The 26,062-nt window shown below is 46.9% G+C and overlaps 1 protein-coding gene across 2 annotated transcripts in view; it reads left to right on the forward strand.

Annotated features, from left to right (window-relative positions):
• LOC128880541 (gamma-aminobutyric acid type B receptor subunit 2) overlaps positions 1–26,062 on the forward strand; it is a 60,302-nt gene that overhangs the window by 11,686 nt on the left and 22,554 nt on the right. For both annotated transcript variants that reach the window (XM_054130755.1, XM_054130756.1), the window contains exon 2: positions 3,005–4,178. In XM_054130755.1, the coding sequence (XP_053986730.1) occupies positions 3,867–4,178 (312 nt within the window). In that variant the 5' untranslated portion in view covers positions 3,005–3,866. The remainder of the gene's footprint in view (positions 1–3,004; positions 4,179–26,062) is intronic.

The following is a 26,062-nucleotide window of genomic DNA, read 5'->3' on the forward strand; positions in this document are numbered from 1 at the left end:
ATATCCAAAATTAGAGATAAATTATTCGCTATTCGATCAGCTCGCGTAACTTTAAGACAGAATTGATCCGTGGTTTGAGATAAGCCAATTAAAATTTGGCTGGAAATTTTAGCGGATGCTCTTCTGTTTTCGGTTCGTTTTAACGCATTTTCTCTTTTACAAAATTACCTTACGTTTTCGTTCTTCTCTTTGCGATTTAGCCAACGTATCGTGTATTTGGCTAATTTTTAGCTGACCGATCGACTTTCGATTCGACGCATCGAACCGAATTTGCGATAGATAGACTCGTCGAGTTTACCGCGTTCCTCTCAAGTCACAGCTGGTTAACCCGATCAACGTCCAACCGTTGGACGTTAACCGACGCTACTCCTGAACCTGACAGACCGACACGGTTCGTCAGCCACCTGGTTGTCCGACCGCTCGGGGTGCTTGTAAACCGATGATTTTCCACGACACAGCCGACCAACGCTTGGTTATCGAGCGAAAGTCGCAACCGTTGGATTTGGAAAACTTTTCCTACCAATTTTTCGACTGAAAATTCCCATCTCGAAACTAGTCTTTCAAAGAAGAAGAAGAACGTTGGATTCCATCGTTGATCGTGACAAGTTTCCAGCTACGCGACGTTCAAGTTTGCGCGAGGTGAGCCAAACAGTTTATATGTTTCATTTTTCGGTGTATTTGAAAGCGCAAGCTCGCCAAGTATGTCGTCGTCTCGCGCGACGCTTCTAGTCCAAACACTTGGTTTTAAGAATCTTCAGAGAAGGGCGGACGCGAACAAGTTCCGCGCGGCAAAAGTGGAAAGGTAGAAAAAGTGAGAAAGCTCCTCGAGAACGGAAGAGGGCAAATTCGGGCGGGACGGTCAATTTCTCGAGAAGAACACGAGACGGCGAACGAAGAAGATGCTTTTAAGAAAAAAGTAATTAGGGAACGAGATTGCCACGAGACACTTTGGTCGAGGAAGTGCGGCAATACGCGTACGTCGCGTCTTGTCCCGCGACTCTATACGTCGTTTGTTGATTACGTCTATTATGTAATTAAGTCTGGTAAACGAATGTCGTTTACAATTAGTTCAGTTTCGTTTCGTTTCGTTTCAAGGAAATATCAAAGAAATAACGGGTAAATGAACGGAACGCATGCGTCGACGTCGTTCTAGGTTTCGCATCACGGATCCACGATATCTTATCGTCCGAAACAAGTGTCTCTTGGATCGTACGATGTCGTTGGTTGCAAGGGAACGTTATCGACAGCTGCTGCTATTGTAATTGGGTACTCGAGGTTTAGAGGTTCCGGACACTTAACTTTACGATCATCCAAAGTTGATCGACTCGAGTGTTCCGGTCAAGTATGAGCTTCGAGCAAACTGATCTTGTGCCTCTATCGGTACTCGTCCCCTTCCCCGTTTAACCCTCGAATTACCGCAGCTTTCTCCTTTTCGGGGAATGCGCGACCGAGTTCTCCGTGAAACATGGGTTACGCTCGTTAACAACGCGTCGTTGTTCCCGCGTAATTACTCGTCTCACGAAAATTGCAAAATTTCATTCAACCAAAACTAGTTTGGATTGTTTCGGAATTCCTTCTATGCGGAAAACGCGTTGATTTTACGCCGACCAGTGTCCAACGATGATTAGAGTCGGTCCTCCATTGGCGCACCAGGAGGTTCATTGTAATAACCGGTATTACTCGATAAACGATCGAACGCAGACGTTCGTGGCTATGCAACACCACTTAGCTCTAATGAAAAAAGTTCGTTAGGAATGGTTGCCGACGGAAAACGTTTCTTAACATCGCCTTCGATGCGCGATAGATACACCTACACCTACACCTACACCTACACCTACACCTACACCTATACCTATACCTATATCGAGCGAGAACGCGGGAAAATAATGGAAAATCGCAAGCCTGGCGAAAGAATACGTTGGCAATACTATTTTCTCTCTCTCTCTCTCTCTCTCTCTCTTTTCTTTTCGACTAAAACGATCAAGTTTCATCGCGCGTGGTTTATCTAAATGTTCTCCGCTTTGCAACATCAAGATAAAACACGTTTTCCGCGGTGTGCAACAATCGAGTAGTCCTTGCTATGTACCTATGTAATATTAATTAGCCAAGTCGTACGTGTAGCGATTAATTTCAAAGCGTAACAGTAACTCGGAAAATGTTTACGAAATTAAGGTAAATCGATGGTCGACGAAACGCGTTGGAGACCGTTGGAGAAATTTTTCACGAATAATGTTTTTATTCGTATAACCGTCCATCGTGAAACCGATCGTAGACGCGATATCGTTCGACCAACTTGACAAATTATTGAACGCGCAACATGGTTCACCGTTTTACAACCTTTGCCTTTGGTAGCCGATTGCTGTTTGTCGCGACGATTGTTTCGACGAGACTTGGCTTCTCTTTAAATCCGCGTCGCCGGCCGTCTCGATTTTCTAACAGAATATTCGCGTACACCGTTTAGAACGTTTTCCATGACTTTTCCACTCTGCGAGCAACAAGAGAGCGACTGCTTCTTTGAAAAATATTTACTCGATGGATGCGACACGACGCGACGCGACGCGACGTAACGTTTCGTTTTGAACAGAGAAAGAAAGATTCGACCTTTCTCTCGATCGCGCAAACACATTTCCACGACAAACTTACTTCGATGACAGCCACAAACCACAATTGTCTAGTCACAATGTTAGCTCTGCTGCCGTTCCATCCGGCGTGATTGCATCCTTAGAAGCGACTACTTGATATTGGAATTAGTGCGGCAACTTCCAGCGAGTACATAGACGCGTTCTCCCTGGTGACTAGGTATGAATGGATCTGCGGGGTGTACGGAAAATGTTGAACCGGATCTGTGCATCTCGTTTCTTTCAGCAAACAAGTCTTTAGTCTTTTCTAGTCTTGTCCTTTTTAGCCCTTTCTATGTATTTTGTCCGAAATGTCGCGTCGGCGTTGCGGCAATCGTATCGTCGAATCGCTGATTTCACTCGGATGTTACAAATTTCTGTTACAGATCCAGTGCCGAGATCGTCGGTTGCTTTGCGAAGCAACGATCGACGGCGAAGAAGAGCACGCGATGAGAATCGACGACAGAATTAACGATCGATACCGTCGAGTTAGCGAGGCTTCTTCCGATCGTCAGAAAATCAAACGTCGTAACGCGACAAATGGCAAATAAACATTGTTTGTTACGCTTTTCAAAGTTTAGGCACGTTTCGTTGCCAGTTGGTTGAATGTGTCGTGCACGCAAAGCCGCGCACGAAATCTTCCTTGTTAACGACATAGGTGTACATGTATATCTTTTCGTAAAATTATTCACGCGTCTCGGAGAGTTGTCCGAAACCCGCTCGATCTCGTCGCGACTCGAGCCAACGGATACAAAGAGTGTTGCGATTTCAAGTATAACGCTATTATAACGCGACAGTAACAATGTTTGTTGGTAAATAATAACTGAAACGGCCGCGAATAATCGCGTGGTAGCGCGTTGATTCGTGCAAGCACGTTCGAAAACGCGAGCGAATCGTAGTTGTAACGAACAACAAGGAAAAGAGCGAGACGTGTTTGGAACGGAACGGAGTAAAATGAATGCTGGGGCGACGGCAACGCCGACGCCGACGGTAGCGGTGGCGTAGCCGTCGATTCGATACAGTCAATTAACTCTCGACGCTCTATTAGATTTAAAGAGCGGTTGTTTTCAATGGACACTCGCGAAATGAGATAGTACTCGAACCGGGCCCAGCAGCTTGGCAAGATTACCAGTAGTCGAGGAATCGGTGGCTGGTTAAGACGGAGCCAATTAAAAGTGACGGTCGTTAACCGATAACTTTTACGACAGACGAGACGCCGCGGAAACACTCGTGTAACGTACAAACACGATGGCCGTCGCTGTTCCGAAAAAATTTCGACATCGATGTTGGCGTCGTTTCATAGCGGCCGCTCATCTCTGCGCAACCATCATGTGGCTCGATGGAATTTTGAGCTGTGACGGGCAAAAACCGATAAATCTCGGCGGCGCGAAAAGACGAGACGTTTACATCGCTGGATTCTTTCCGTACGGGAACCACGTGCCCGAGAGCCACGTTGGTCGCGGCGTTATGCCTTCGGTGAAGCTCGCTGTAGATCACATCAACGAGGATCCTGCCGTGCTGAGAAACTACCGACTGCACATGTGGTGGAACGATACAGAGGTGAGTGGATCAAACGATTACGTTAAACCCGCAATGGGAAATTGAACGTTGAGCGATCGTTGTCGACGCGACGCAAACTTTCGTTTATACTTGGCGAGTAGTATAACTCTAGGATCGCTCGGACACACCAAACGCGTACGTAGCGTAACGCGCAACACTCGGGAACGACTTACCGTTCAAAGTTTTTCGCGACCCGAACAAGAACCACCCAAGTTTCCCGACTCGGAAAATTCGCTTCCACGTCGAAAAATTGACTAGATTTTCCATTCATTTTCCGTAGTCGTGTAGAAATTGACCTGTAAAACCTAGTCGAAGACGAAAACGAATGGGAACGTAGGTTCGTTCGATCGAGAATTCGGCTCCGTGTTTAATATTCCAGAGGTAGTCGGCCGTGATCGCAGCAATCAATTTTTTAAATTCCACAGAGCCAATCGATATACCGAGAACCTTTTCCATACGAGTTAAACATTACATTTAGAATATGGGTTAGTAGGTCTTTCGATGACGCTAGAAAACATTCGTACATCGTTAAAAATTCTAAATACATATCGTTACGTAGAGGAATAACTATCGATTCGATTAACGATTCGATATTTCGATACGTTTCGAAAAATTAGATTTAATATTTTAAAGCGACATCGCCGGGACGTACAATCATTTAAAGAGATCGCGATGCTAGAGAGCAGCGCCGTATGCAATTTCCATAAAACAGTCGTAACGCGAACAGTACAAAATCCATTTCAATTATCGAAAACAAGTTTACACGGGTTCGTAAAGTGAAAATCAGAGCTTCCCCGGTTTAGTGAACTTTCGCACGTGCAGATATTTCTATTAAATTGTACTTGTGTCGTAGATGGAAGACGAGAAAGCCAAGTGTCGGACGCTGCCGCGCGACAAGTCTATTTAAGTAGAATGGGTAAACGATCGGATGGACGCGGCTGCTCCGTACACACGTCGGCGTCGCGTCGTAAATGGTGTCGCGGTACAAACGTCCGTTTCTATTATAATTCCGAGGCCACCGCCAAAGACCAATTCGATCCTGTACGTAGCATGGAAACGTTGGAAAAATTCAACAACTAAATCGAATTCGTTTAACATGCCTACATAGCGCATACTTGCATTAAACAATATTTTTAGCTATATGACTATTTCAAACCCTGTTACCAATGGCCGGTCGTTACTTGGCCAAAATTTCTGGGAATTACGTCGAGGACACCAAAAATTCGTATTGTTCACAGAAATTACGCGAGAGCGTTTAACAGTTTCGCTATTGTGCCGAAACGGAAAACTATGACCGCCATTGTTCTCATATTTCGTGTGCGCGCGCGCGTACCGTTTTGGCTTTGCTTCGAAAACTTGGTCCTACTCGGATCGTCTGTTATTGTACGTGTTTTAACGGTGAACTTGTCAGAAATGCTTGCGAGGTAACGCTTTCCACGTGAAACTTTGTTGCCAGAGCTGACCATTTCTATAACGTTTACCCGGCAAGGGCCATCACGTTCGAGAATTAATTACGTTGAAAAACATAAATAGCAGCAGAGGTTGGGGCTGGATACGGAACGGAATCGTTTGCACGTGAAAAAGTCGCAAGACGTAGATATCGCGAACTGGGAAACCTAAAATCCACATCACGTTCGTTCGGGTGCGGACGGTCTCGGAGAAGGATAAAAACGGAGTTTCGGGGCGGTCAACGATTGGTCCGGCTCGTCGAAACGCGAGGGTGACACGCGATGCGGAAGAAAAGGGGATTCATCTGTTCGGTGCGATGCGCGATCGATCCGTAGATAATCGGCGAGCAATAATAGGGCCAACGGCAAGGGACGCGTCAGAGTCTTTCTGTTTTCTCAAAGGTTTTTCGTTCCCTCCAGCTCGTCGTAGCTCCAACTTGTCGATTCGAGTCTAAATAAGTTGCGAGTTAATGCTCGTAAGTTGATTTAGGTAGTTTCCGTTGGGCGAAATCGAGGAGGCCGAAGAGTATCGGTACGTTTGTCCGATGATGGTAAGCTATATGAAATTTCGAGCGACGCGCACGCGTTAGCTCGAACAAAGATGATGGGAGAATGGGAAAAGAAAAGACGCTCGAGGAAGATTGATAGAATCGAGACGATAAAGAAGGGTGACGAGGCGTAAAGCGAGGCGCGACGAGGCCGGAAAGCGACACGCGGAAAGTAATGGGAAAGGAGAAGGACAGGTATAGAGGAAGCTCACCTTGACTCGGTGGCTGTGCAATATCGATCCGTCGAGTAAACTCGCTAATATAATTGTCCCTGTAGCGCAAAAAGCCGCGTTGCAACGCGTTGGTGCTATGGATAACGTTGCTATTGCTAATTCGCGACCACCATTTGTTAGCGGAATTTTCAACGTCACGCGCGCAGCTGCTCGGTACCTCTAAATCTAGCGATTTTTCGCTCGGCTAATTTTAATCGATCGACTTTGAAAGAGAAACGTTAATTTGGCGTTAATTTAAACGGGCGAAAGTTTGCGCGGCGCGAAAATCAAGTTTCCCACGCGACTCGATAAAAGAGCTTACGCGAACAAAAGAAAATTTTGTTTGTCGTATCATAGTCGAAAGCTTAGCAAGTGTACGGATCAAGTTAAAATTGATTGAGACTGAATGAAGCGTAAACGCTGGCACGAAACGGTAACCCCGAGCGATAAAAGTAAGCGCGCGTGTCTGTAGTCTGTACTTACTGCCAAACCGACTTTCTCTTAATTCAATAACGCCGATTCCGTATCGTTTACCGTTACCGTTCTCATGGATACATCGCGAGATGTGGTTTCGCGCGAGAAGATTCACACGAGCGCGTTAAGCGCGCGGTGCGGTACGTTTAATTGGCGCTGTCGTAAAAGCAGGAAGCTGTGGAAACAACGATAACAACGATAACAAAATTACTCCCTGCAAACCGGTAGGACTTTGGATCTGGACTTTGGATGGGCTTTACGTGCATCCATGCGCACGCCGCCGGCGACGCTGCGCTGTGACATCGACGCTGACGTGGCTGTGCCATGAAAAGTTCCAAGGAGGATGGTCATCTGCGAGATCATTTCAGACGTACGTTTAGACTCGTCTCCTGCGCTTTACGTAACAATTGTCATTGTTTTCGGTTGTTTAATTGGAGAAACGCGCAACGACACGGTCAGAAAATCCATCGAGTATCGGTTACTCTCGGACGATTCGATCGCGACTAATTCCAAGGCAGAGACCAAAGGGGAATAAGAGTATCTTTGGAGCTTTTACACCGATCGAGGATTCGAATACGTAGGCGCACCGCAGGGCTTTCAGCGATATTTTCTTTGGTCGAGTTAGGTTGTCGATGTTATCCGTTAAGCGTTGCAGATCAAATGTATTTACGATCGATTAAGTAGAAATCGATTGGCGCGTCGAAACGGCGAGGCACAATTTATCGTATCACGGGGCTCGGGTTTATCGCAAGGCAGGAAAAAGAAGAGAAACCGCTCGATTCCAGCAATCACGATCGTTACGACGAGCTAACGTAATTTCTTTCAGACCGACATTTCTATCTTTTAACTTGTTCCGACTTGTTCCTTTACTCCGGTTTCGGAGAGCACGTTTCCTCTCTTAGTTTTTCTCTATTTTCCTCTCTATCCCGAACACGGTGGAACGATATAGTCTCGCAAACGTGCGCGATCCAATAACTCGACGCTCTTGCTTGGATTAATCGGATTTATTAATTGACCGTAGTTGATGCTACTAACAGAAGTAATTTAGCGATATTTCTATTTGCGCGCGCGATAACAATGTACATAGAAACACGACAATTGGAGCCGTTTCGATAGCGTAGACGCGAAAGTGGGAATAAATTTTTAATAGAATCGTAGGAGAACTCGTCGGGACGGATAGGTTTTCCTCGATCGATACGCGAAGGACGCATCCTTTGTGAATCCGAAATATCGCGCGATATCGAACGGCTATAAATGTAAAGTTGCCATTCGAAAGACTTTGAGCTTTCCAACGCGTTTCGCGCGTTGTCTGCAATAGCCCGTTGCGTATTTAATATTTTTCTTCCAAAGCGTTAAATGCGGCAACATCGGTGTATACTCAACCGCAGCCGTAATCTTATAGTGACCTACCGTGAGGTGGTGTACGATGTAAAACTTGGTAGAGACGCGACGCGACGCGACGCGACGCGACGACTCGATTCGAAGGCGATCGCGCGACTCGAGGACCCTTTCGTACCGGTCGTTATTCCGTAGGGAGACGGTGATTAACGATTCCACGTGGATCGTTTATGCAAGTATGCGCTCGAGCTTTCGGTCGAAAAGCTGTAACTCCTGAAGCTCCGACGCTAAGATTTGAGCAAATAACACTCGAGCCGAGATAGAGGAGGCAGAGGAAGAGGGAAAGCACACGATCCGGCTCATACCCGGACCAGCTAGCGATGGAACGAAGACGCTTCGAATCGTTTCGAACGAGAAACGCCATCTCTCGAACCTTGCGAACGCTACTAGAGATCAGCCTCGAGTCTCGAGTCTTTCGCGTAACGAAACGATCCTCGATCGACTCAACGGATTCAGAGACTCGCAAAAGCTTCGACAGTTGACAGTTTCCATTGGAAAAGTTGAAATTTGCCGAGTCTCGGTAAGGATAGGAGCCATGTTCGCGTCACATTTCCACGTTATCTTCGTTGCTTTCCGCGCTTCCTCGACCGCGATCTTTCGAACAAAATGTTTGCGCGTCGCTTGTTCGTTTGGTCGAATTGCTCGTAAAGTTGGAACAACGAGAACCGAATGGCCATCGCTAGCCAACGCTGTCTCTTGGAGTCTATAACGACCCTCCCTCGTTCCCGTGGCTGCTGTTCCCATTGAACGGGGGGTGAGATGTTTGCGATGGAATTTGAAAGTTCAACCCCGTCGAGAGCTTCGGTCCTTTCGAACCTCTCAACCACTTCACCCTCCGCTGTTATGTGCCGCTTTAACTCCACTCGTCCATCCAGTCCTCCTCCCACCGACTCCGATCCGGTGGCTGAATTTAAAGGGTCGATCGAAAGAAATCCTTCGGTTCGCGCGTTCCTCCTTCTCTTCTGTGGCTCCTCTTCTCCACTAGATCACCGTATCGCGTCGCGTCACTATTGCGTCGAGATATATGGTAAATGAATTCGTTACCAAAGTGTTTTCGATTCGAATGAAACCTGACCGACGCGCGACGGCTTTACAACGAACGACGATGCAACACGAATGTTTTCTGTATGTTTCGCGATCGCTGCAATGCTCGGTTTATCGAAATGTCATTTACTGGACAACCGAATCAACGATTCCCGTTAATCGTGTTCGGTATAAAGGTAGTCGACCCGTTCCATATGTCGGAAAGTTTCTCGAAAATTCCAAATTTACCGAGTTTATGTCGCAAAAGTTTCCGACCTAGCTCTCTGCCTTTGTATTTTCAATATCAAATACAACAAGATTAATGCAAAACTGTGCCTAATTATTCCAGTGTTTGTTACATAATACAAGTCTCCGTTCCGCGTTGGAAACTAGGTTTGAGGCCGCTCTACGTAATTGTGGAGATTTTAATTAACGAGGAAACTCGATTAAGCTTGCTGCAACTACGGTACTGCTGGACGGTAGAAGCGCGTAAAGTTCTCATCGGGAAACGATAGAAATCAAGAAACGCATCGATACGGTTCGTTTCGAATTTTCTCATTGTTCGACGCTACTTTGACCATCCAACAGCAGGCCCCTCTTCAAGTAAATATGTAGCTTCGACTCACCGGCATAGTCGATACATTTATCGATGTCGAACAGAACGGAATATAATTTTTCCACAAGTATCGTTTGAACCGTGGAATGGTGGATCGATGAAACACGAAACGTGAAACCGAATAGAGAACATTATCCTCCTCGAGCACGTTATATGTACGTTAACGTTGACGTATAGTCTTGGTGATCGTAATCTCGTAACGTTACTCCCGAGCACGCGCTTATTTGTCTTGGTCGAGTCGGATCTTGTTTTTCCAACGCGTTAACCTCGACGCGTTAAACGTTCACCTTTGTCGCGATTGTGAACGAGAACGAGAATTACTAGTCTAGGACGACGACGACGACGAACACTGTTCACAGAGAAAAAAAAACAAGTCTTACGAGAGAAACGACTGGCCCTTAAAGAGTCGATCGGTTTCTGCTCGAACCGGAAATGGCGAGTACGATCCGACACGGACCCTTGCCTTTAGTCGAGTGTCCGTTGTGGAAATATGTATAAGGAATACGTGTTCCAGTATAAGTTTCGAAACTCGAGGTTTGCCGAGAAAATAAGCTAGAAAGCTTCCAGCACACATCTAAAAAGGCCACGAGTTTCTTCGATCCGCGATTCGAGACTTCCGAAACTTGGGTACAGCCACGGAACTAAATATCGCAGTTTTTTTTCTTTTCTTTCCTTTGATCGAATGAAAACATTGCGTAGACACAGATCGAAGGTATGTTTTTCGCAAATACGTTTCACGTCTCGTTTTAACCTTAACGATGCGACGCGACGTGGGGTTGCAAAAGTACAGCCAGCAGCGGCACAGTTTGGTACACTTCCGAATGCAGACTGCATCCCGGAACGATCTCAATTGCCGACGTAAATGTTATCTTTGTGGCTCCCAGCGTGGCTCGGAGACATGGTAATTACCACGACTAACCTAACCGCGCATTCAGAGCGAAACTTGCCAACTTTGCGTACCGAGTCGCGATACTTTTTCCACTTGCAGTCCTCGATTCCCCGTCGCGTCTCGCGATTTACTCGAAAACTATCTGGCTCGTTTACCGATGTTCCTGCTCCCTTTCGAAACGATTAGCTCGGTCCGTTGGCGTCTCCATAAATCTTGACTCTCGACGATAGAAATGATAGTATATTTTGGGGCACGGTTTTGGTTTGATCCGTTTGCAGCCAGAGGAAAAAAAATCGGTTAACAAACAGGTCACGGTACGCTTAAACGATCTCGACCCTTTCATCCGTGTTTGTTCCTTTTACTTTTTTTCTTTCTATTTTTCCTTTTTCGATGTACGTTTTTATGGTATCGCTCGAGGCATCCGCACGCACTGTATGCGGAAACACGATCGCGGTCGAATTTCCTTGATATTCGACGTTTTTCCCGTCACTTTTTGGCGGAATATGGAATCCAACTACTTCCCTTTTGCATTCCACTCCGTAAACATGCATTCCCATCCAGCAGACGCATTCATCCGAGTCTCTCGCGTCGATAGGAGAAAGGAAACGCTGCGAAGCACAGGCTTTTGCAAGAAAATTCGATAAAGCGCACGCGGTGCCGCGCTGCGCCGCGCCGCGCCGCGCCGCGCCGCGCCGCGTCGGCCGGACTGCTGCATACTTGGCATGCATCAAACACCGGCCAGCTATGCTATACACGTACACCTCTAGAGTATTACTGCTGTTTTTCTCGATAACCTCGTAGATCGATACGAGCTTGTTATTTAACTGTTGCTTGTTCCGCCTCTGTGTTAAGTTACACGCGTTTCACTGTCGGATTGCTCACCGTTGCCATTCAATTAATATCAGAGTACACGTGTATATCTCGATGAACGCAGATGATAATGCGTTCGTTTTGCTACTACTCGCGATATACTGTCGACGCCGACGCCATCCGTAATTTCGGCAAATATTTAAATTCACGATTACTCGATGAATTTTGTCCAAAGAAACGGTCACCAGCGGATGTTCGTCGCGCAGCCCAATGAAAGTTGAACGAAATCAAAAGTTTCGCTCGTGCAGCTCGTCGGGTTCGCGTCGCATATACTATTATATGCGACGGCGGCGTCGAGCGAATGTAACTTGGAGTTGTACATATATTCATCCATACCCGGAAGGAACTGCGACTGTAGATCGGTCCTTTCCGTGTCGCGAAATGAATATTAATATGGTCGATGGATGGCTGGCGCAATGTTTCATCGCGCGTAACATCGACGACTTTCGCGCGATTTCGAGCAAAGAGAATTAGCCAGTTGAGTCGACATTTTCGAATTATGCCGGACGGAGAAAAAACGGAATTTAAAAAATGCTAAATATGCTCGTCGTACCAGTGTCCGAGGTAAAAATAATTCTTGCATTCGTTTCGTGTTAATTTCGCTTTTTCTCGGAAAAATTCATCGCGTGGCGAACCCGCCAAGCAAACTTTGTAACGGCTAAAAATACGAGAAAATTAGAACAATTACGGACGCGAAATCTAGTCGGAAATTTAGTCGCGAGTTATTCTTCTCGACCGTGTATCAAACGCAAAGTACGATGCAAGAATAAAGAAATGGGATATGGGAAAGCGTAGCTCGCGTTTCTCGAATCCCAACGTGTTACAAGTAAATTAATGGGACGTTTGCTTTCCAAATCGCGTCTTTGTGGAATGCCTACTCGCATCTGATTTCGCAACGCGGCACGTATTTTACGAGCACTCTCCTCGCGAGACCATTGTTTTCTTTTCCTTTTCCTTTATCTATTTTGGTCGCGTTTCGCACTTTACGCCCCTCCCAATGAATCAACGATTCTTTGTCCACTCCCTTTATTTTGTCTTTCGATCATACCGATGACCGTTGAAAATAAGTAAATGTTGGTGAAAGTATCGCGTGAATTTTGGTTGCGATTAAAGGAATTGCGATTAAAAGTAAGGAAAATGTGTCGGGTGGGTAGATTAAGGCAGGTTCGCGTTACATTAGGAACACGACAGAACTTTCCGACAGATTCGATACGCGGACATTTCCTATATTCGCGAGCAACGAATCGGCTTCGAGAGAGCCTATCGGAAATAAAGGGAGAATGATTTCTTTCTGTTGATCGTAAAGCGGTCCAGAAAGAAGGAAAGAACGAAAGAACGAAAGAACGAAAGAACGAAAGAAAGAAAGAAAGACGCGTCCCTATCGGGCAAGCAATCAACCTACATCTACAAAGTTACTACCGGCAGAGGCAGGCGGACAAGTGGCTGGCTAGCGACCTACTAGGAGAGACAAGCGGCGTAGTTACATATCAATTCCTCGGTTCGATATCCAATAGTCGATTGCCTATCGCTCATTTCCTACGAGCAAGAGTTATTGCTTTTCTATAGAGGTCTTGGCAGCCAGCTGCTTGCGCTAGATCGATTCGTTCCTGGCCCCCCACAGCAGGAGCTTCACCGTTCAGAGACGATCGAAACTCGTGTCTCGTCGAAAAAGTTTAGTTATACGCGGTTCGTTTGATCCGCGGGCGGATCGATCGATGGAACTCGCTCCACTTGTTGTTGATTGTCCATTGATAGGAGAGATCGAAAAAACGCTCGAAAAGATAGGCGTTCGATCGGCAACGATCATCCGATTCCCAGTTTCCCGACTCTGTCTCGTTGGTTTATCATTTCGTGCTTCTTTGGACAGTCTAATTTGTCGGGTTAGGAGAGCTTTCGTAACGCGTGTCCTCCATTACTTGGACGCTTAATCGTCTTATACCGTGAAAGCAAATGCTTCGTGTGCTTAAACGATCTAATGTAATTGGGTATCGATTATATCCTACGAGGCCTGAACGTTCCTCTCGTTTGCTTTACGCTTCCTTGCTGCGATAGACTTATTTCGATGTAGAGGATCGACGGTTTAATCGACCGGTTAACGCGAAGCGACGCCGACGTGAACAAAACGCGGCGCGAACAAGGTTCGACAAACGATCACGACGTGATTTTCACGAACCTCGATGCCACCTCCGGCCTTATCCTGACCAAATATAATTTTAATTAACGTTGATAGTAACGAAGCGCGGTAACGCTCTTAATGCGCATCGAACGGCTATGTACGATAATGTACAAGGTGGACCACTCGACTAGAATCAATTTGGCCTAAAATCAACATTTACCAAGTCATCGAGCCGCTAACCGTTGCGAGTTTCGGTTCGTCTATCGATCGACTTATTACAGAAAAATTGCTCGAATCGTTCTGCACTTAAAACGGCTGCGATCTCGCGACGATGATGTTTGGTTGCTCGTATTCAACCGATCGGTTTCTAGCACTACCGCAGAAAGACTCTACACGACTATAAGACGACTTTACTGCGATCAACGCGAGAGATACATTTCAATGGATGTTTTGCTTTTGGAGATGGACGCGGCGCGCCTTTTGCACCCGCAAACAGTGTAATTGATGCGATACATCGTTCCGCGAGAATATTATAATTAGAACGGCGTTCGTTAGAGGCGCCCGTGCCGCGGCGTAGCCAGGTCAGCGCGTCCAGCCTGTTTAATATTTCGGAACCGTTATCGAACGATCGCGATTTAAACGGATCGAGGGCAACTTGTGCTGTCCTCGATAGAATCTCCGGGATCGACGGGATCGACAGTGTCGATGGCTTCGACGAAAGACGAAACTTGTCGAAATCGTTCGACGACACGAGGACCGCGACTCGAGACTTTATCGATTTTCCAAAACCTATTTTTACAAAATAGCTATTCCGCCTTCCTTTGCGCTCGAGTTTGCCACTTGCCACCTTCGCTTCCTTACCACGCGTCGTTTTCCAAGTTGAAAAGCGAAACTTGAAGATGCTCTCGCGTAGATATGCATTTCACTCGATCGATTTCGGCGAGGCGAGGCAAGGTGAAACTAAACGAAAAGAAACGAAACGAAACGAAACGAAATGAACGTTTGCATACAAACCGCGACGTACTTGTATTAGATCGCCAGGCTCGAGTATAAAGCCAACTCTCGCTCGACTATGCAATCACTTATTTCTCGCGCACTCTAAGAAGCACGATGAAGCGTTTGAGGATCGCGCGCACGCTTGCACGGTCTGTGCGAGTTCCTGCCAGTGAAATGCTAATGAAAGCGTCGTCTAATCTGGTTTATTCGTTCGCTATGCCACGAGTTAATACGAGCTTACGTACAAGGCAAACGCCCCGCCCACGCCCCTGCCGACAGAATTACATGTTTTGACGCGAGAAAAATTCCCCACGAGAATCGTAGAATTTGGCTTGATTAATCCAAGATCATTAACCGCGGAACAAAGTGTAGTAGATTGCGATCAAATTTATTATACATGCGCGTACGTGTGCGTTTTAAATGGAAAACAAATGACGTCGCCGGAAGAGCACCAAGAGAGCAACGAGTGTCGCTTTAGAAACGTCTAATTGTAGTAGGAAAAGAACCAAGTCTAGAGTGGATACGTTGAAGAACGAACAAAGAAATCGAGGTTAAGCGGGCATCAACAGTAAACGCGACCAACACTCTTGCTCTTCTGTTGCTGACTCTGGGCAATAAGTTGTCGAAAGTAAGTTTTGTTGAATCGTCGCCCGTTTCGATAAACGACCACGAGTTCTAGACCACTAGATATGCATCTTTTAAAAAAATATCGTCGTTTGATTTCGTCGCGCGAAACTTTTCTTGTCCTCGTAATCGTCGATTTCCCTTGTTGCTTTGGTCCTCGTTCGCGGATCGCCTCTTTCGCGCTCGTGTTTGCTTTATTGGTAAATCATCCGTCTTTCCGCATCCACTTGTAATCTGCACGCGTCACAGGTGGCTCCTCCAATCGGTGTCAAACACGTGCACAGACGAGCTACAAAATAGACCAGTCGTCCGACGAGAGCTTGCGACACGCGACGATGTACAGGTATATGTTTGTTTGTCGCGGAACGCGCGGTCATTCGAGGGAAATAGGTTGGTTAATTTAAGCGGTAATTGAACGCAGAGTTGACGAGACAGACATTTTCCACTGGAATTGGCATCGAATGGCCCGGAGGGTTGGATTTCATTTAACCCGAGCTCTCGATGCGTCTACGAAAGCGACTCCCGCTTCGTAAACTTAATCCAAGATTCACAGAATGGGAAACGGGTAAAACGCTGACACGAGTCGGCGAGATGAAAATAACCAACCGTGACCGGGGTGGTAGGGATTCGAGTGTACGACGAGGGTTCGCCTGGAGGTAGGAGCTTCGATTCGGCAAACAGTCCAGTGAAAGGCCGAACCCCTTAAACTTGTAGCTGGGACGCGACGCGATGCCGGAGATTGAACATACGTCACTCCCGACGCGCGACGGTGGCAAACGAGCAGCCGGAGGGTGGATAAACGCGAAATTTAATCTGCGCTCGCTCATCGGCTCGCTCTCCTTAGACCCGGACAGCAAACGGAACACTTTCGTTTAATGAACTTTTCAAATGAAAAACCTGCCAATTTGGTTGCGATCGAGTCAAAAATGTTGCTACACCGAGTCTGATCCGGCTTTCTCGCTAATCGAGGATTACCTACGTTTACTCGTATGAAAAAAAATTAGTTGGTTTGTCGCAGGCCCAGAGACGAGAGACGAGAGACGAGAAATGAGAGACGAGGTCACGCTCGATTGCCCCCTTTCAAACAAGATTTCTCTTTACACAAACGCGTGGCTAGCTCTTTCGATCTTGGCCCTTGGCATTGTTCGCGACGCGCTGCTCCCTTTCACGGTATCCCCTTTTCATTCGAAAGAAAGTTGCCGGCTGAAGAGAGAGGATGAATCGCGGTACGTGGTTTGAGTCGAACTTGGTTACCCGATGAAATAATTCGAGAAGCCGAGTGGTTCCATTATTCCAGCCATTTGTTCGACGAATTCTAGCCAAAGTAATTAGAAAGAGGCGCCAGCGTTCGTTACTTTCCGTGCCACTCGACCATTTCGTCGATTCCGTTTGCCAGTCGAGGTGACGGTAACCAACGACCGCCACGTCGGTGCCGACGTTAACCTTCGACTTTCCTCCGTTTATTCTCCCAAAGTTTCTACGAAACTGTCGCGTACCGAAACAAAAGTATATTTTCACGATAAACGAGCTAGCTCATCGTCGCGCTTCCCGAACTAAACTGCAAAGCGAGTAATTAACTTGCCAAAGCCACGGTCTTGCGACTGAGAGTCAATTTCGGACAAGTTACTCGTTACTCGCCAAATATTCGTAGAGGAACTAGGTGCACGGGCCACGAAATCAGTTGCGACCATCTCGTAAATATTCATAACGCAAAGTAACGTTTGCGGACGGTAGAGCGTTCGGTAGGTGCGCGTAATCCTGCAAATCGTCCGACGAGCTTTACACGGTACGAGGTTTGGTCACGATTGGCCGTTCGGTTCGGTCGTTTCTAGGCCCGCGATGCGCGATGGCACGCGGGATACCTCCATATTCCCAACACGTTCCCACGCGAGACCCTCGCGGATTGAAATTTCTCATGCATCTCTGGAATCTCTACCGCAAGCGACAAACGAAGAAATTTCATATTTGCCGGTGGTCGATCATCCTTGAAACACGCGACGCGAGTCTTTAGGGACTGTAGCATGCGTGTACGCAGCTACGATACGAGTATAGGCTACAGGGAGGCTAAAAGGTTCCCGCAGATACGAGAGTCGAGAGATACTGGAACCGGTATTAAAAAAATGTAAAGCAAAGTAACGATCAGAAGAATGAAAAAAATTATTTAAGAAGAACTTTTAGTCTAATTACTATTGTACGTATGTGGTTACACGCTTTAATAAATAAGGGAACGGAACGGAACGGAACGGAAGGCACCACCGGATCGATCGCGATCGACGTGTACACTTCGAGACGTGCGGATTCGGCAGGAAAATGATCAGGCTCGAAAATCGATAATAATTGGAGTTTCGTGTTTCGTGTTTGACGTGGTGCTACGGCTAGGTTAGAACCAACGCCAGCGATCCTAATCGACATTCTCGCAACGGCAACGGTCCGATCGCCTAGGTTCGTTGTCGAGGTACCGTGACGCTAAGTTGGAAAGCACCAGTTGGAAACCAGCTCGCGTTCCCCTGGTCGGGAAGGTAGTTGCGGCGGATTTGGTCAACGGCGAAAGTCCGTCCAACTCCTTTCCGTCTCGGAGGGCGCGGTTTTCTCCAGTAGCGTTTCAAACTTTTTCGGACAATGTAACTTTAAACGCGCAACGTCCGATTCATCGCAAGTTTTATTTCCGTTTCCGCCGCGAGCTCGCAAGGCTCGTTTCAGCGTTTATTTACACGCTTCCTCGGCGAAATCATTTTTAAAGTTGGTTGCGCTACGCGTTGCGCCACTCTCGACAAGCTCTTGTAAATTTTCCAGTCTTTCAACTTTGAACCGTTTAAACTTTTAGTCGTATCCTCTTCCGTATACGTCGACATCGGAGCCGGCGCGGCGTCGCCGTCGGAGAGCAAACGCCGCGAAACTCGTGGAAATTGAGTGGTTTGTAAAAGAAACGTGATTTTGTGTAAAATGTGTGAATGTTGTGTACGTTTCTCGTAGACCCGATGCCCTGCGAAGCGTCTACGAGGAAAGTGAAGCGTTTCCTCGAAATCGTTACGTTCGAAATGGAACCGTGACAGCGGCACCGGGTTGTCGTCGTTACCGTTTATTAGTCGCCGAAGTAGAGATCGGATCTGTCCGGGTCTAATTAATATTTGCTGGTTATTCGCGTCGCCGTCGCCGTCGCCGTCGCCGTCGGCGTTTGCGTACGCCGCGCGAGTGTTCCCATGAGATAATGTTCGCGACGTTGTCTGTTCGCCTCATCCTGAATTCAATCAACTTCTCTCCCCTCGCGTTCACCTCTTTTCACTTTCTTAATTACGCTACTATCGAGATACGCCCGTAACACGCCAAACGAACAATTTTTATCGAATAGCCTCCGAAAAGGTCGAAAGGTAGCGGCAACTAGAGTTACGATGTAATCGCTCGAGTTGAGATTTGGTTGAAGCGACCACAAAACGGAACTCTGCGAAATTAAGATTGTTCCGCGACTGTTTAGGAAATGTTTACAAACACGGTCGTTTGCTTCATTCGGATAACATGTATTCGGCCGCGGCGCAAGGGAACGTGACACGCCTGCGAATTATTCGCTTCTTCTTTCCGGTTATTGCTCGCGGAGCATGCTCCACGGCCAAGATAATCGTAACGTACTTATCTACCGAACCGCTTTACCAACTTAGTCATTTTCATAATAATTGCAAAGTTTATGCGCGTCGTCGAGTAACAAGATGAAAAACATGCGTTCTCGGGGTAAGCCAGCCTTTTTTTGGCTACTCGCCAAATTTGCATAACGTTTTAATTTCGCCTCTTCTCGAATTTAAATGTTGCGTTACACCGTCGACGCGGCCCCAGACGTTCCGTTAGATACGATTCTCCCACGGATCCAACTTGACCATCGGAATGTTATTTGACGTGGGTTTTTCGTTAGCGTGATGGATTCTTCTTAGTTGGCAAAATCGCCGACGTCGATGGAGCTATTTCGACGGTTGTCCTCGAAGATCGAACGGAATCGATACGGGGTTGCGACTGTTCCAACGAGCAGATGACTAGAATTGTCGAGGGCTGCGACGACGCGGCCGACGGCATCGTACGCGAGAACCGCCACGCCGTAACCGCCTCGCGAATCTCAAACTCGGCGCGCAAATTTATTTCGTCATCTCAACGACCGTCAACTTTTCATCGGCAAACTTGCGATGCGCGTAGAAAAAACGCGAGGGACTAAGTTTCCTTTGCGCTGTGCAACGCGAGGCGACGCGACGCGACGCGAAAAATCAATAGCCCCGAGATACTCTGGGTTCCGTCGATCGTCCTGCAGCGGTCCAATGTTTCGTTCTTCTTTCGTATTCGGTCTCCTACCATTTCTTGGCTAGCTTTGCTCTACTTGTCTCGACTAGGCTACGCGTAGCGGCGCGTCTACGTTCCCTGGTAATCGCCCGACCAATCGATTGCTTTTCACTCGTCCTCGATGTTTCGTCCAAATTCGAATACGATATACTCTGTGTAAAATTGAAAGGCTAGAGAGATCGAGTCGACATTTTCAACAAATACGTACAGACTTTACGCTAAACGAGAACAATTAAGGATTCGGCACGTCGGCGTCGCCGTCGCCGTCGTCGGAAAGACAGAATTTAATATCATAAAGGTAGCCATCATCCCCTGAATAAAACGGATTACTATATTTATCCGTGCAAACGATCCGCGATTGGCGCTAAGTTAGCGCAATAGTCGCGACACGTTGGCCGAGGTCGAGTAATTGCGAGAACGAGCCATCGTTTATCGTGGCTAATGATCGATACAAGCAGCACTCTGCATGCACTTGGTTGCAACGGAGGAATGCGCGCCACGCGTATCCATGTGCGTGTACTCGCGTATCGTTTCTCGAACGAAATTAATCGTTTAATCGCGTTTAGCGGCAGACGGATCTCTATCGACGGATACTAGAGGAAACGACAAACGTTACGATCAATTTCTCGCCAAGTTCAAGTGACATTTTTTCAACCAGCTCGGAATGTAACCACGTTTCTTTCGGCGAAACAATGCCGTCGTACGGCTCCGTTGTTGTTGGTTCTCTGCGGCTGACGTTCTTACAATGGGGCCAGACGCGCGGTGAATGTATCGCGCGCAATTAAACCGATATACCGCAAAGTAAAAAGACGCATCCGCGGTAAGGAGAGTTTAGATGCCGAGAAATGCGTTACGAGCACGAGTTTTTCTTTTTATGACAATCAAATGACCTTTGATGGAAAGTTTCCACGATAAACAGCGCACGTTTCGATGATTTTTCCAAGATAACGCTTTTAAACGATACTAGAATTTTCTGTTTAAAATGGCAGTTTCTAGACGCTTTAAAAAATATTGCTGGAGGGTTGTAAATGTATCTCGTCTAGAACCGAGTCGAGCCGAGTCGATTCGCGAATGCCTTGTTGGACTCTTCGCCGTAGTCGGATTGAAACGAACCGCGAGCAGAAAACGCTTTAATGGAATCAAAACGGAATCGAGACGGGAGGTTGGCATCGAAATTCGCCGAGGCAATTTGCCGAGGGATCCTCGTGGCCCGATGAAATTACAGCTGGAGCATTGGATTTTTACAGGAAGCTTTGTTCGATTTTGATCGAGACTAGGCTCGGAATTTGTTTCTTTCGTACCGTAAAGTTGATTCTCTTGGATCGGGTCTCTGAACATTTCTTCCAACATTTCATTTCAGATGAAAACGAGTTAACGTTTGTGTCTTTTAAGAATATTTCGAAAACTGATGGTCCAACGTTTCGTTGCTCGAGGAGTAAACGAGTTCTGTTGAAACGTGTTTGCCAGGGATTGGTTCGAAACCGTCGAAAAGTTTAAACGCCGCGAATCGATTGGTCAATCGTACCTTAAATCTTTATCGGTCGCGGTCGATCAACGGACGATCCACGATCCACGATCCAGGAAACCCGTTCCGACCACGATTCCGACCGATTCGAGCAAAAGCAAACGTCGAGTTGGTTCGTGTCGCAGTTCGTTAGGGTTGTTTCAACGGTTTCCCTTCGACCGATGAAACGAGACTCTCCTCGAACAAAGATAGGTTACGAGAAGCATGAATAATCACGAATCACGAGTCTATTCCAGCGGTGGAGAAGGAGAATGAGAAGGTAGGGATGGAAAAGAAAAGTCGGAAAACGAACGATGCCGCGAACGCTGATCGAGCAGTTAGCAAAGAGAACATTCCGAGACTATGCTGGAACCTGACGAGAACGTAAACGAGAACGAGAATAAGACAAGCACGCGGAAGCGGAAGAAAGGCTATAAGACAATTGGCATCAGCGACATCGTTTCTTGTCTGTTAACTATTCGATAGCGATTCTCAAAGGATGCGTCTAATCGATGAAACTCGATAGCGTCGACTCGATAAATGTAAAGAATCGCGATATCGTGCCATAACTCGATTCGTTGTCTTCGAAGAAAGTTTTCTCGTCGAGCACGGGATTTCGCGGTCCATTCGATTAAACGTTCATTATCGAGCACGGTAGTTTGTTGGAACGATCGATGCCAAAGCTGGTAATTTAGTTGTCGAGTCGACACAGTTTCCGCGGGGAGAATCGAGGATTCAGGAGGTAAACGCAATGTCACGATTTAATGGAAAAATATCGGTTTATCTGGCTCATTAGACCGGCGATGATCAAAACCAGTGTCTCCGCTAATGTAATAATGTTGGATCCGGAGGCGGAAATTACGCTGCGCCGATGAACAAAACAAACCCATTGCTACGCTTCTCGGTTATCGATAGAGAACAACGTTGACGCCGACTCTTGACGTTTCCTACGGAATCGGAGATAATCCAACGATTATCAGTTACAGTTTCGATTGCGAACAAAAGTCTGTAAAAGAGCGAGGATGTTTAGGGTAAACGCGTTGTCGGGAATTGGGATTAAACCCGATCGTTCGAGGTAGGCGTTAATCAACGAAAGTTAACACGCTTCGTTAGCTGACATAAATTGTTGCCGGATATGAACGCAAGGCTACGCCCGCGTCACCGGGCCGGACCGGGTCGGGTCGGGTCGGGTCGGGTCGGGTCGGATCGGATCGAAAGTCATCCGAACGAATTCGAAAATCCTTGGCTAAAATACAACGGAGGATATCGAGTTTAAAGCAGACCATTCGAAATCCTTTCGATCTCTACCGGTGAAACGGAAGGCTGACGAATATCGGTGGCTGAGCTTTAGGGGGGAGATTAAGGCTACGGCTGAAAAAGTCGGACGCTCTGGTAAAAATGCGGAATTTAAAAAAAAAATCCAAACGATGAGACGTCGACGAGACGAAAGGACGTTTCCCTTGGTCGCGTGGGTCGCGAGTCATGTTTGCTCGGTGAAAAAGTAGGTCGCATCCTTTTAAAGCGGACTCTGTGAAAATGAACGATCATGCGTGCATTCCTACATAAGTTACGGCGTCGTACGGCAAACGGTTGTGCGATAATTAAATTCTTCGAGACACGTTTGTTGAGCGAAAAGGTTCTCCCCGAACCAGACGCGAGACGAAACCACCGTTGTCCCTGGAACCGTTGCGCGTCGCCGCGCGGTCGCCGTCGCCGTCGCCGTTGCCATCACCATCGGCCTCGCCCTCGCCCTCGCCCTCGCCCTCGCCCTCGCCCACGCCTTCGCGTTGTTGGAGAAACTTTAATCTCTCTACCTTTCGCAGCTGTCCCCTCCGAGCCGTCTTCGAAGGTAATCGAGTACCGTTTTCCGATCTACGATTTCTACAGATACGCTTCCATTCCCTGATCGTGAGACCCGGTCAAAGAAAACCTTTTCAGCCAAGTGGCTTTCGCGATCGACCAATTATCGGCTCCTCCGTTTACCTAGTACCAACTTCCTGCTATCGAGCATAATGACGTTAATGAAGGTGAAAATCAATATCGGACGAACGAGAGTCGGCGATAATCGCTGCGCGACGAAGACAAGCTTCCACGAAAATTGATCTGATTCGCGTCAGCGTCGGCGTCGTCGGTCGTCGGTCGTCGGTCGTCGGTTGTCGCCAAAGTTCGATCGTTGTCTTTATAGATAGCCATGTTGGCCAAGCCCGAGGGGGTTTTTTACTTTGTCGGGCAATTAGAGAAACTCGTTAGGAATTTCAAGTTTTAAGGCGAAAGAAAGCAAATTAAAATTCTTTATATCGATCAGCAATCGACAATCGTGAACGAAATTTCGCTGTGATCATTGTCCATTCGCTTCGCAAAGGGACTGCTTGCGGAGAGACTAAATCTACCGAGGCTGTCGATTTTTACGGATTACAATTTTCCTTCCATTGTGATAGGGACATTTCGACGAAACCTCGATGTCTTTTTTTTCCGATAACTCGTGCCGGCCACTTTATTTCTCACGATCTGGTCCGTAATTTCGGCGCGATTGGATTTCCTCCATCGTGTAACCAGTACAGTAAAATTGTATATATACATGTATACATATATATGTATACTTGTGTTCAGCCGATGTTGCGTTTTTGTCAAACGACGGAAATCCCTTAGGGTTGGAAAGGAAGCGTTGAAAACGACGAAAAATGTTTTTCCATGTTAAACGGACTGCGAATGAAAAGGCGGGAAAATGAAGAGTAAAAGTGCTCGTTTGTTTCACCGGATGCCGAGAAACGTTTTAAGCAAATATCGCGCTACTCCAAAGTCTGCCTTTGAAATTATTTCCACCGTAGAGCTTAACTGTTTTGTTTTTTTTTTTTTCACGATTCTTTGCAACTCCTCGTTAGACCTACGCTCTCGAAGAGCTGGATCAATCGGTAAACACAACGAATAAGACATTTGCGTGTTTCTCCGTAAACGAATGGATGCTATCGCGTCGCTTTGTAGGTGTAATTTAAGCGCGGCGCGTGGATGCTTTGCATCAAACAACGCACGACTTCATTTTCGATGAGTTAAATACGTAAGGAAACGAAGAAGGCGACGCGCGGGAATCGATCGTACTATGTAGAATTCCGCGAACGGGACGGATAGGTAGGAGTGCGAAAGAAATGACGAGAAAAAGAAACGGGCCGTTTAATTGATTCGCGGTCTCTGTCACGAGTGCTCGAGAGATGGAAAGTTTCGTGTATCGGTTTTTCGCGACAATGAGAAATCTCGAGTGAAATTTCAAGTGGACGCGACGGAATAAGAGCGAAGCCGTTCTCGCGAGAACGCTGCTTTCGCTTTTGCCCCGTTTTCTGTCACCGCGATTCTACGATACGTACGTATACTTTCCGTGAAAAGCAAAAAAACAAAAACAAAACAAAACTGTTTTCGCAGATCCTACGTTACGTTGTACGTGTATTATTATCGGTCGACGCCGACGTCGACGGGTGTACGTACGATACGATCGTACGGCCAAGTGTTCGATGGGAGAAAAATTGGTTTGGTTACGATCCCATTGTAGGAAAGGAATCACGGCTACGAGCAACTGTCCATTCCGCTCGTAACTACATATTCGGAATATTCGGAATCGATTGTGTTATCGGTGTGTTGGCAGTAGCCAGCCACTGAGAGAGAATCGACGAGAACGACTACAAAGCGGGCCATGCTCGTTCGACCGCGTCCTATCGCTTTGAAAGGGAAACAGAAATTTTCAAATTGCCTCATTACCAAAGGAAGCTGTATAACTGGCGCATCGGGTGAAAGGCTTTAGATGCACCTCCTTAGCGTGTTGGACGTCGCGCATCTACAGTTTCCAAGAAACACGCGCACAATCGGCATTATATAATGCAATATCCGTGAACCGTTTAAAATGCAACTCGCTAAAGTGCCAAGGATACGGATGCAATCGAATGTCTACGCTACAGTTGGCTAACGCGTCTCCCCATAACCGTGTATCTCTACTTGCGTTGCTGTTTCTAATACTTTCTATTTGCGGCGCGGCGCGGCGCGGCCCGGTATCGTTCGGTCGAAACTTTTTGTAGACAATAACTAATCGCTGAAAAGCCGATTCGTAGTCGGTAAATCAAAGTTCTGTTCGATTTAGATGTAAGTTTGCGATATCTGCGAATCTTGATTTCGAACGCGACTCAATTTCCGAGCGGGTGCGACCGTTATCGTTTGGTAGCTCGTTTCGTCGATAAATTCCGACGGTGCGCGGCGAATTATTCGAGAAATTAGAAATTTATTCTGCTCGGCACGGCACGGCACGGCTCGGCACGGCACGCGCGATTATTTCACTTTGAGTATTATCACGCTTGTGTATCCGGAAAGTTGACGAGGAGGGTTGGGGCCAGGGTTCGTTAATTATGGCACCAGCCATTCCCTTCCCATCGTGTACGTGTAATTACACGTACACGTTCCTATAGATGCTACCAACCGTACGAGCCGTTGGCATGTTGCATCGTATTTAATCGGGCTAACACAAGAATCAAACTCGACCAACGGCGTTTTTCAACCGTCCTCGTCGCGACCTATTATGCTCGTTAATACGCGCGACATTGTTACAAAGAAAAGAAAAGAAAAGAAAAGAAAAGAAAACGGGAAAACAAGGTTCGATCCTCGATTCGGTATCCTCGGATATGAAATTCCGATGAAATATTATAAATTTATGATGTCTGTTGTAATAATAAACCATTTAAATGCAAATGTAAAATGCACCAATGAATTCAGAATAAATTGCTCGACAAGTCCTTTTCCGATTATCAGGACGCCCGCACCGCGCCGTTTTCCTCTTTGACGACAAGCGTTTCCATCTCACCAGGAAGCCGTG

This window comes from Hylaeus volcanicus, chromosome 7 (genome assembly GCF_026283585.1).
Source record: "Hylaeus volcanicus isolate JK05 chromosome 7, UHH_iyHylVolc1.0_haploid, whole genome shotgun sequence".
Lineage (NCBI taxonomy): Eukaryota > Metazoa > Arthropoda > Insecta > Hymenoptera > Colletidae > Hylaeus > Hylaeus volcanicus.